Consider the following 12,972-nt stretch of genomic DNA (forward strand, 5'->3'; position numbering starts at 1 on the left):
CCATTGATCTTTTCTCCACCCATCCTCACTCACTCAGTTCCATGGTCCAATTCTGGACTCCTGCCATAATTAATACTGCAATACCTCCTTATTCTCAATGTCATGCCCTCACCTTTTGGCCACTATCTTCTGATCTTCCTGCTCACTCTCTCCTTCCCCAGCTTCGACCATCTTCAAGCACACCGAAACCTACAATTCAGTAAGCCTACCACATTGTCTTTGTGTCCAAGTCCAATATCCTTTCTTTGCCCCTTATCCAGATTAAAGATATAGTTAATCACATGGAGAACAGACTTATGGTTGCCAAGGGGGAAGGGAGTGGAATGGACTGGGAGTTTGGAGTTAATAGAGACATACTATTACATTTAGAATGGACAGACAATAAGGTCCTACTATAGCACAGGGAACTAACTATACACAAACTCCTGGGACAGACCACAGGAGAATATATATGTATTAAAAAAGAATATACATATATATGTATTTATGTATGACTGAGTCACTTTACAGCAGAAATTGGCATAACATTGTAAATCAACTATAGTTTAATTTTAAAAAGTGGAAATAAAGCTATAGTCAATCATTCTAACTGCTCTCTTGCATGACCCTCACCTCCCCGGCACACCTCCCACCCTGGGTTATTCAATGGCCAAGCCCTCAAACCTTGGTTACAGCCAACAGTTCCTGCTCTATGCCAGCAGCTAAGCAGCCAGACTCAGGAGCTGGAAAACAAACTGCCACACTAACTGGTCTTGCCCTGAATTTCATGACCACAAACCCTAGGGTGGGCCCTCAAGTGGGTCCAAGGCAGCAGCCATGCTGTGTTCTGATCCATGGAGAAGAAGAAAACTTCCAAATCCCACCACCACACCTCATCAACACCTCTGCCCCATACAGTATCCATTTTTTGAGCTCAGAATTTTTCAAAGTGTCAAGACCCCTTTACCTGTTTATGAATTATTGAGGATCCCAAAGGACTTTTAATTATGTGGGTTGTACCTATCACATTTACTGTGTAAGAAATTAAAATTGATAATTTTTTAAAATATTAATTCATTAAAAAGTGAATAAGCCTATTACATGGTAATACATAAAACATATTTGTATGAAAAATAACTATATTCTAAAATAAAAATGTAGCAAGAAAAAAGCAGTTTTGTCTTTGCAAATCTCTTAAATATCTGACTTAATGGAAGACAGCTGCATTCAATCTGCTATAATACATTGTTTGGGTTGAAGGATATGAAGGATTTCAGCCTCACACAGATTCCTAATTAGAAAAGGAACACTTTAATAGTTTTCTTCGATACTTGCAGATAATCCATGATACAACACCAAAGCCCAACAAGGGATAGTTTCTTAATGATTAGGTGCAATATGGAATCTGAAACTGTATCAGTGGCCTCTTTTCTGCTCTGTTACATTAAAATCCATGGGTCTATCTTGTACTTTGAATGGATCTTTAACTCATATATGATTTTCTAACACCATGGTTTTCCAGTCAACCAGAAAAGACATTTCCCTTAGTTACGCAGATCTTCCGAACGTTGGCACATTTCATTTTACTATATTAAAAAATCACATTATTACTATCACCACTAATTACATCAGAAAAGGCTTTAAGGATCAGGAGGCTGTCACATGAAAATTTTTTAAATGCTCTCCAAAAGCCTGTTCCATGAAAAGAACAGTCGACTAGCTCAGCAAGCAACCTGAGTTGATTCTCCTCTGACAACAATCACAGGACACTAACCAGCAGTCTTTGTGCATGCCTCTCATTTAGTCACCCCCCAACTTCTTTTTTCTTTTTTATGGTGGTGCCCATGGCATGGGGAAGTTTTCGGGCCAGGGGTCAAATCCCTGCCACAGCAGCCATTCCCGTGGGCATGCATTACACTATTATCTACCCACTTCAAAAAGATCCTCTTGGAGTTCCCATCGTGGCTCAGTGGTTAACCAATCCAACTAGGAACCATGAGGTTGCGGGTTGGATCCCTGGCCTTGCTCAGTGGATTAAGGATCTGGGGTTGCCGTGAGCTGTGGTGTAGGTCGCAGACACTGCTCGGATCCTGGGTTGCTGTGGCTCTGGTGTAGGCCAGCGGCTACAGCTCTGAATGGACCCCTAGCCTGGGAACCTCCATATGCCACAGAAGCGGCCCAAGAAATGTCAAAAAGACAAAAAAAAAAAAAAAAAAAAAAAAAAGGAAAAGGAAAAAGGTCTTCCTTTCACCCGCCCTTCCCCCTTCCAGCTATGGCCCCATTTCTCACCTTCCCTTGACAGCAAAACTCTCTAAAAGAGGGCCTGGGTTGGAATGGAGGAGAAGGGGGAGGAGGAGGAGGGCTATCCGTACATATGAATGAGAAGTGAAATCAGCACCTAGTCATTAATCAACCCTTTCTGGAATTAAAAAGAAAAATAAACCCAGGCACCTGACACTCCTAAAGGTTTTCTAATATACCAGCGACATAATACAAACCTTTTTAAGAATTCTTTTTAATTTACTCTGCGCAGACAGCGTCTAGCCACCACATTGCACGCACCCCCTATGATTTCAGACATCAAATATTAACACAAAGTGAGTAATGCAAAGAGAAAGGGGGTTAATCAGACACCTTGAGAGAAAGAAAAAATAACACTGATTCAATGAGAGCTGCTAATGAGGCTTTTTGTTTGGGTAGATTAATTTGGGAGTCTGATGACTAAGAAGAAAATTTAAGCTTCTCAGGTGACTGCTGTTGATTATTCTCAAGATTTTTTTTTTTTAATTAAAGAGATGGCTTTGCTTAATTCTATATTTTATGGATTTCAGGTGTTTATCTGAACTCTGGGTCCACCCTGGCAGGGTAGAAAACTTTCCTCATTAACAAACTGAAAGACCTCCTCTTATTGATTCTGGATTATATTTGACAGATGATGAGTATTTCAGACTGTGAACTGCTGATGTTTAAATACATTACCCTAATACTCTTTAAGCATTGCCAATTGTAAACCTCATTAACTCTCAGCATGTGGCCAAGGCCTGGATTTCATCGCGTCAGCCTCACAAAGTGAAAACAGGTATATAAAAATGATTTTATCATCAACAACATTATTATATCCTCCTTCACCTTGTGAAGTATTTAAAGGGCCTTTTTATTTTCTCTCAGAAGGATAAGTAGCAAACATGGGAGAGGCAGAGGACACACTTTACTTATACAGCCACATGTTTTAAAACCCAAGATTTCTTCATCTTTTCTTCTCTGACATCCTTATTCCTCATGCCTCAAAATGAGCATCGTCCCAGGACTGATTCTCTGTACTCTGAGAAGAATCATTTGTGGAAGCTGATTTTATTGCTATCATTTCGATTTAATGGAACAGGAGGCGGACTAGGTGGTAAATTGGATGCATCAGCTTGTCACCAAGAAATCAGGATTTGACATTCCCTTTTTTTCAAAAGAAGAGCCAGCTTTTGCTCTTGCCCGGAGCTCAAAGAGGTCCCACATGGAGATGGACAAGAAACACTGTTAGCTCATGCTTGATCCTAGCAAACCAATGAGACACCAGAGCTGCCCAGGGCACATCCCACATGGTCAGGGGTGGGACCTGTAACAGGCAGAGGGCACTCTGAGCCCAAGAGGCCAGGCACCCAACACCTCCAGCTTATTCAGGCTGTGCTCAGCCTTCCCAGGTAAGACCAGGTCCTTCTCAAACAGCTTTTGAGCTTCAAACCTCTCTAATGAGACTTCCCCTAGTAACAAAAAGAAACATGTTTGCCAAGCTCAAAGGGACACAGTTTATCCTTCCCTTGCTCTTAGTAGAGAGCTATGTGAACAATAAGTTAAAATTGCAGTTAAAAAGCTTCTTTTAAACAGAAACATAACAATACCAACCAAACCTAAAAGACACATTGAAAATTATATAGACAAATCCAACAACACATGGAGAATTCATACTGTCTAAACATAGAGAGAGGAGCTCTTAGAGTCCCAACTCCTCCCCTTTTCTCCCTCCTCAGCTGCTGAGAAAAGACTTCTTGCCCAGAGGTCCAGCCAGTGAGAGGCTTTCAGGCCCCAGCCCCCTCAAGGAACTTTACAAATTGATTAAACTCATCAGTTAATCTACTAAAACAGTGGAATGCAGGGAAATCTAAATACAATGGGCGATTAGAAGGGAGAGTGAGGTCTGATGAAATCACAGTTATTAACCATGAGGATGCTGGAGCACAAGCAGACCGTGCCAATACCCAACTCACATGGCCCTTCAGTGGCTCTCCATTGCTCTTATGACAAAGACTGCCCCATCTTTAACAGGAAGTGCAATTTCCCACACAGTCTGGCCATGGTCTAACTCTCCCCAAGGGTGTCCTGCACGTACTTTCCATGCTCCATGTGTGCCAGCCTTCACATTTCAGAATGTGACAGAGCATTTGCAGCCACTGTTCCCTCTGCCCCCACCCTCATCACCCTCCCAAATCCCAAAGCTCAAACGCAAACATCACTCATCAGAATTCTTTCCTGATGTCCCAGTCGGCACGAACCCCCCCTATTGTCCCTCACACCATGTCTCTCCTATGGAGCTCCTATCATAACATCAATTCATATTTATCTGTGGTTTTCTGATTAGCACCTGTCTGTTCCACTAAATCAGAAGGGCCAAGCAGGCAAGCACTCTTTTTCTTCTCACCCTGGTATCCTGCACATACCAACCAGTGCCAGGCACAGATGTGAGGATCTCAGACAGCCGCTGAGTGACTGAGTGGATGGCCATCCACAAGAAGCTTTCCACGTGTGGAAGGCTGGCCAAGCCACAGGCTCATGAATCATTAAACTAGCATCAGGAGGGCTCCAAAAAACAAGATCCCTTTGCCAGCAAGCTGGAAGGGTTGAGCTCAGAAGTTCATACAGTGCACAGGTGTTTAACTTCCATGCTAGCGCTCAGCCTGAGCCCAGACATAGCTAAAGCCTTCAGGAGACAGTATCCAGCAGGGGTATCTGCCTGGAAAACATCTGATTCTAGCCAAAAGCTACTACTTGAAAAAAAGCTATCAGAGTTCCTGCCATGGTGCAGCAGAAACGAATCCGACTAGGAACCACGAGGTTGCGGGTTTGATCCCTGGCCTCACTCAGTGGGTTAAGGATCTGGCACTGCCGTGAGCTGTGGTGTAGGTCGCAGACAAAGCTTGGATCTGATGTTGCTGTGACTGTGGTATAGGCTGGCAGATGTAGCTCTAATTAGACCCCATGCCTGGGAACCTCAATATGTCATGTGTGTGGCCCTAAAAATCAAAAAAAGAAAAAAAAAAAAAAAAAAGAAAGAAAAAAGCTATATTTTGGTATCAGGCTGGTTGGTTTCTGTCCTCCCAAGATTCTTTGCAACTATAGGCTTTCTCATTTCCTATGGCTGCTATAATAAAGTACCACAAACTGAGTAGCTCAACACAACAGAATTTCACCCTGTCACAGTTCTGGGTACCAGACATTTGAATCAAGGTGTCGGCAGACCCACACCCGAGAATCTTTAAGAGAGAACCATTCCTTGCCCCTTCCAGCTTCTGGTGGCCCTAGGTGTTCCCTGGCTTGTGTCACCCCATCACTCTAGTCTCTGTCTCCATGGTCACTTTACCTTCTACCCCTGCCAGTGATGTGTCAAATCTCTCTCTCTCATTGGGATGCTTGTGATGGCACTTAAGGCGCAAGTAATCCAGGATCATCTCCTCATCTCAAGATCCTTAATTCAACCACATCTACAAAGACACTTTTTCCAAAAGGTCACCTTACCAAATTCCAGGGATTATGACTTGATATCTTCAGGTGGCCATGATTCAGCCTCCAACAATGAAATTAAAATTTGAACTAAAGCTTCCATTACTCAATACTCCTGGGCTTTGTTAGGGGGCAAAATCTTCTTAGTAGATTTACCTAAGTTTAGTCAACAAACTGATGTGAAACAGAGGCCAGAGATTGGACTCGACACTGGAGATAGCAAAATATACAAGACTTGGTCCTTAGACTCAAGAAACCACAACTAGCGGACCAGTACTAAAAATGAGTATTTCAAATCATCATGACATCTGGACCAGCACAACTATCATTATTTTTAAATCCTAAAGTTGTCAATCTACAAAGAGCCTTTCAAATTTTAATAAAGTTATTTGCTAAAATCCCTCTGGTCAGTCAAGCTAGGTGATCACACCCCACAAGAGCCTCGCCAGATACATGGCACCCCTTCCAGTGCTTCTTCATTGTTCAGCGTGTGTGCTGTGCTTTTGTCGGCAAAGTGCAACTTCTGCCATGTAATTTTTTCAAGGAACAGTAGTTGATTTGGGAGGATGACAAATGACTTGTTTACTCAACAAATGCCGTGCTTCGAAAGAAAGGGAAAATGAAGGTATTTACCGTTTTCCATTGAAAACAGGTATATTATACCCATTTGTAAAGTAAATACTGTGGAGCTGTGCATGAGAGTTAGGATTAGAGAAAATGGCATAAGAATATCTGAATGGGTCTTAAACAGTAACCCTATGCTACTAGCTTGGTCAGTTTAAGTACTGGAGGTGATTCTTCAATTTGCTCAGCCCTCTTGGAAATAATATTTGCTAATTACAAAAAAGTGGTCTGTGTCCAATGGAAAAAATTTAGCAGACACCACCTTAACCAAGTGAGCAAGCTAAGTGTCATCAATGCCAGGACAAGGTGCCTCCTGAGGAGACACAAAAGGTACTAGAATCTCTCCTGACCTGCAGCCCGAAATCTATCATGAATCAGTCATGTGGGACCTTTAACTAAGTAACTGGGCCTGGGTTTTAAGTCAATGTCATGAAAAAACAATAAAAAGCAAGGGTCTGTTCTAGATTAAAAGATATACAACAACTACATGCAGTACAGGAACCCTTGACTAGATCCTGGACTTTAAAAAAAAAAAAAAAGGCAAGGAGCCATTTATGGGGAGTGAGTGGAGAGACTTGATACATTTGAAAATAGATGGAAGTTCCCAGGCTAGGGGGTCAAACTGGAACTTCAGCTGCTGGCCTACGCCACAGTCACAGTGGATCCAAGTCTGCAACCTATCTCTGTCAAAATCTGTGACAACAGTGGATCCTTAATTCACTGAGTGAGGCGAGGGATTGAACCCACACCCTCAGGGAGACTATGTCGGGTTCTTAACTTGCTGAGCCACAATAGGAACTCCCTACTTAAACATCTTGATGTCTGCAATTTATAGTTAAAAGGTCTAGCAGAAAAAGGGAAATTATGGGTATACATGCATAGAAAAATGTGTGTGTGTGTTTGTCTTTTGTCTTTTTAGGACTGCACCTGCGGCATATGGAGGTTCCCAGGCTAGGGACTCAATCAGAACCATAGCCACCGGCCTAAACCACAGCCACAGCAACATGGGATCTGAGCCATGGGGCAACTTACACCAGCTCACGGCAACAAAGGATCCTTAACCCACTTAGCAAGGCCAGGGATGGAACCCACATCCTCATGGTTGCTAGTCGGGTTCGTTAACCACTGATCCGTGATGGGAACACCTTTTTTTTAAAAAGAAAAGCACACAGGTGTTAAAAATGTTAACTAGCCAATCTAGAGGAAGTTTATCTATTGAGCATTCATTGAATTATTTCGATTTTCTGTAGTTTAAACTACCAAGTAAGAAAAAAGATTGATCTTAAACCATAAATCAAATAACTCATAATCAGGTCACACTTCTTCTGGATCTTAAAAACACAGAGGATGTGGAAACAACCAAATTTTTCTCAAAAAAAAAAAAATGTTCACTAAAATAAATCTATGATCTGTTTCGCTTTAGCATGGATGGACTAGAGTGAAATACACCCCTGCCTTTTCCTGCACCTCCCCAGAGAGGCCCTGTGAGGGAAGGCCTGATCATACCTGACAGTTTCCTGCAAAGCAAAGAATTCCACCTGGGGGTGGACTTGGAAAACAGAAGTAACCTGGAGTTCCCATTGTGGTTCAGTGGTAATAAGTCTGACTAGTATCCATGAGAATGTGGGTTTGATCCCTGGCCTTGCTCAGTGGGTTAAGGATCTGGCGTTGCTGTGAGCTGTGGTACAGGTCGCAGATGTGGCTCGGATCCCATGTTACTGTGGCTGTGGTGCAGGCCAGTAGCTTCCTCTCCAATTCAACCCCTAGCATAGGAATGTCTATATGCCACGGGTATGGATGGCCCTTTAAAAAAAAAAGAGAGAGAGTGAGTGAAGAAAAAAGAAAACAGAAATAACCTGAGTAACTGCTACTGGAACAGAGAAGGTATAATCCAGCAATCTGCCAGGGTTTCACAGGAAGTATAACTGCCAGTTTCCTTCCCAATTCCTTCCTGTCAGCCAGACCCTCACTTTAGAGGAGGTTATCCCCATACAGGATGGAACAACAGGTGCATAGCAAGAAAAGGGGAGTGCTGATAAAACTGAGAGCATTCACAGTGCATCAAGGGAGTTTATTTTGGTTGGATCTCAAATCCACGCATGTGGGAAAAATCAGACACAGGACCAATACGGAAAGTTCAGAGCTAAAGAACACCACCCCAGAATGGCAGGTAACATCTATCAAAGGGGGTGCTGGCAAGTGGCAAGGGCAGAAGGCTGTGTCTACTACAGTTTATACGAAAAAGACTAGTTCTTACAGATTATACTCTGTGACTAGGGTACACTGGTTTTCATATTACTGATATTTTGGAGCCTAAAATTTTGCACTTAATGGTGAAAGCCAAATGCAATATTATCTAGCTTAGGAAAGACTCATTTTTAAAAATGTAAACAGAGAAGACTGGTGAGGGGAAAAAAAAATCCAAAGGCATTTTGCAAAGTGTCCTATTTAATTTCAGATGGTTCAGTGTCTCTCTTCCAGCTGGGGTAGAATGACTTTCTTGGGGATTTGGAATCATTATTCTGCCTGTTAGATTTACAGCATTTAATCATATGTGACATTTAAAAGTTACTTGAGCAGAGAGAAAGGTTATAGAAAAGTTATGTTTGCAGTGCTATGTTTTACATTTACTCACAATTTTTACAGCTGCCTTGAAAAATACCCATATACTACATATACTTGTGTATATCTTCATACCGCTCAACTAAAATAGTTGTGAAACCATTAACAGTTGTTTAAACTATGTCCAAAAATACACATATAGAATCTCCAAGTATGATAAGAACAGTGAAGGGTACTATTTCTACAACAACATATTAATTGTTAAAGGGAGAGATGCTCTTAAGAGGTGGGAAGGTAAACACTGACTTCCTGACCATTAAAGCAACAGAAAGCTGTTTCAAACAAACAAACGAACAACCAAATGAAGTAACTGAAAATAAACATACCCATCTTTGGTCTGATCCACCACACCACTTAAAAGTTCCACAGTCTTTGGATTAGGCTGGCTTTCTCCAAAAATGTTCAAATATCGAGTGACAAAGTCATTGGGAGACATGAAAAATTCACCATTTTTTTCAATGCTTGCATACTGTTTAAAAAAATAGAGAAGATATTTTATTCTCAAAAATACATAATCGAGATCAATATGTGAAAAAGTTGAAAACAGTTACAGGATAAAATCTCAGATCTGACAATACACTCTTTATAAGGTTGGTTATTTCCCATCACTTTAAAAAAAAAAAAAGGCAAAAACACATTGTTTGCCTAGTTCTTTCTTTTTTAAAAACTTTTTCGTTATAGTTGATTTACAATGTTCTGCCGACATCTGTTATACAGCAAAGTGACCCAGTCATACATATATACACACTCTTCTCACATTATCCTCCATCATGTTCTATCACAAGTGATTGGATATAGTTCCCTGTGCTATACAGCAAGACCTCATTGATTATCCATTCTAAAGACCTCATTGATTATCCATTCTAAGTGAAACAGTTTGCATCTATTAACCCCAGACTCCCAGTTCAACCCACTTCCTCATCTTCCTCCTTGGCAATCACAAGTCTGTTCTCCAAGTCTGTGAGACTGTTTCTTTCTGCAGATAGGTTCATCTGTGCCATATTTTATCACTTATTTGTTGAATCTAAAATATGGCACAGATGAACCTATCTACAGGGCAAGTTTTCTTTCTATACCAGTGGTTCTCAGCTGTGGGTAGGTTAGCCTGACTCTCTAGCTTACAAGCACCAATGTCCCCAGTAGCCAAGTACAATGTACGAGAACTAGCCTTCTCCGTATGCTTACCTGCCTTTCTGGGGTGAAGTTCTCTAGCTCTGAGCTGCCTGTTTTCATTTCCCCCCACAGGGGACATCTGGTAGTGTCTGATGACAATTCTGAGTGTCATAACTTAGGGGAAGGGACAGAAGCAGATTGAGAAACTGGCATCTAGTTGGTAGAGATCATGGATGTAGCTAAACAACCTACAATGCACAGGCTGGCCGCCCACAACCCAGTCATCAGCCCAAATGTCAACAGCACCAAGGCTGAGCAAAACATTTACAGAAATTTGGAAAGACATATTATGTCTTGTGCTTTAGCAAGGACATATGGCTTAATTTAAAAAAAAAAAAAAAAAGGAGAGTTCACTATGAAATCATGAATGAAATCAACTAAATTCTTTTGCCCCCATTCCTGTTCCAAAGGCATCAACGATGCAAACAAACAAACAAAATGACCAACGGGGTGAACTGGAAAGCAAGCTGTTAACAGCATGGCTTCTGTGGGGTTTCAAGGACATGGGTGAGAAATGCTGCCATGGTCAGCATGATCTCCATTCTAGAGCAGAAAAGGTCAATAAGAATAAGGTGACAGGTGATGCTTTTCACAGCATTCTGCCAGGTATGTCTGCAATATATTCCAGGAAAATCAAAGTATTTTCAGCACATTAGCGGAGCCTGCTCATTCCTGTTCTGTGGAGCCCCTGGGGCTGCAGAAAAGCTGAGAAGCAACATGGGATCACGTGTATCCTTCTGGAGTAGGAGGGGGCCTCTTACCCTGGGGATCAAACAGTGACTTGGGGGGTGGGGAGATGGGGACCATGAGCTACCAGAAGTACAGGGCTAGTTGGGTGATGGGAGTCACAGTGATGGGGAAGCACAGTGAAAAGAGGTGCAACGACAGCATCTCTGCCCCCTCTGGAACTACAGTTCCATTGGAAACTTCAAAAGTCACAGGTTATTTCCACATTCTAGTCATTCCAACACAGGATAAGCTCTTGGTTAGATACTCAGTTCACAGCTTTGGAGTCTCTCTGGCCTGGGTGCCCAGAGCTCTGCTTCTGCCTCTTACTACCTATATGACTAAAGTTTTCTGGGCCTCTGGCTCCTGAGCTGTAAAATAGGTAATAACACAAGCTGTTCATAAGATTGACGCTAGAAATTAATGAATAATCATGTAACATACTTAGCACTATACCCTACACACAATAAGCACTTTATAAATATTATAGATTGTTGGTTTTTGTTTAACATTTGTTAGCATAGTACAAAAGAAAAGCTCAAAGATGGACCAATAATCTTACTATTCTTCAGTTAGTGTTCAATTTGGCTTTTTGCAAATGTAGAAGAAAAATACTTTGATTTTCCTGAAGCAAAACAAGATGGAAATATAAAGGAAATGTCACTGTTAATTATAGCAGTCCTATGATTGAGAATTATACCTATGTTTGCTTACTGTAGTGAATAATTCATTTATTTAAAAACACAATTTAACTCTTCTCCCATGAGTAGACATTATTAGAGGATTACTGGATTATCTCCAGTTTGGGGTATTTTTTTTTTTAAAGCTAAGGTAACCAGCTTTGAATATAACATTTGTTCAAATTCCTGGCAATTTTCAAAGGCTAGACTCCCAGAAGAGAAATTGCTGAGTCAAAGGAGAGGAACTTTAAGGCTCTTAATACTTATTATCACACTGCTCTCCAAAAAGATTGTACCAATTACACTCCCACCAACAGTGTGCAAACATGCCCTTTCCCCGCTTTGTCCATCATACTTGTTGCCAATATTTTTTGAGTTTGATATTTTTATGTAATTGAGCCTGTAGATTTTTTTTCTCCTTGGCAGTGTCTTCCATAACTTCTAAGTTAGAAATTAGCTCTTCTTCATCCCAAGACTAACCATTCACACACATTTTCTCTTAGTTTTTGAAAAGGTTTAACTTTTACTAAGTTTCAATATACTGATACTTTGGTTTTTGCATGTGGTTTGAGGTAAGGATCCTCCAACTTGAGCTTTTTCCACTTTCTGTCTTGGTTGTCCTCGGACCAAACATCAAATCACTCTCCCTTCTCCCAGCTTTAGGATGCCATGTTTACCACATACTAAATTATCATAGAGTCATCAGGGAAAGTTTGGCAAGCAAGTCCATCTTCAGTACCAGCTCTGATCAGTTAGCAATGGCTTCCATAGGTTAGAATGTACTCTGACCAAACTGCATGGGAGAATGACAGCTCTTGTCATCAATGCAGCTAAAAATGTTTCAGTACTATCCTTGGCAACTGATCTGTCTACTCTTGCAAGATTACAGACACCTTTTTGTTTTTAATGTGATTTTTTTATTCCTCCCCACCTTTTTTGTTTATTTTGTCTTTTTAGGGCCACACCTATGGCATTTGGGCATATGGAGGTTCACAGGCTAGGAGTCGAATTGGAGCTGCAGCTACCAGCCTACACCACAGCAATGTGGGATGCGAGCCGCATCTGTGACCTACACCACTGCTCATGGCAATGCCTGATCTTTAACCCACTGAGCAAGGGCAAGGATCGAAACAGTGTCCTCATGGATACTAGACAGGTTCATTTCCATCAAGCCATGACAAGAATTCCTACATGTACCTTAACTGCTATAACTAAAGGGAAAGCTCTTGCCAGGACAGGATTTTTTCTTTCCCTTTCCCACTGCTGTAGCCTCGAGTTCCAGACCATTGCCTGGCAGATAGCGAAACATGTTCAATAAATATTTGCTGAATGAATGTAAGGTTAAAAAACCTTGCATTACTTTTCTTGGTAGTCCTCTTGGCCATAATCACACTTAGATTTT

General features: G+C 41.4%; 1 protein-coding gene across 7 annotated transcripts in view; it reads right to left on the reverse strand.

Annotated features, from left to right (window-relative positions):
• The window catches only part of SLC25A13 (solute carrier family 25 member 13), a 199,186-nt gene that overhangs the window by 146,192 nt on the left and 40,022 nt on the right, over positions 1-12,972 (reverse strand). For 5 of the 7 annotated variants that reach the window (XM_003130160.5, XM_005667626.3, XM_021102399.1 and 2 more), the window contains one exon: positions 9,318-9,460. The exons of the other annotated variants lie outside the window; for them this stretch is intronic. In XM_003130160.5, coding sequence (XP_003130208.3) covers positions 9,318-9,460 — 143 coding nt within the window. The remainder of the gene's footprint in view (positions 1-9,317; positions 9,461-12,972) is intronic. 7 annotated transcript variants of the gene reach the window in all.

This window comes from Sus scrofa, chromosome 9 (genome assembly GCF_000003025.6).
Source record: "Sus scrofa isolate TJ Tabasco breed Duroc chromosome 9, Sscrofa11.1, whole genome shotgun sequence".
Classification (NCBI taxonomy): domain Eukaryota; kingdom Metazoa; phylum Chordata; class Mammalia; order Artiodactyla; family Suidae; genus Sus; species Sus scrofa.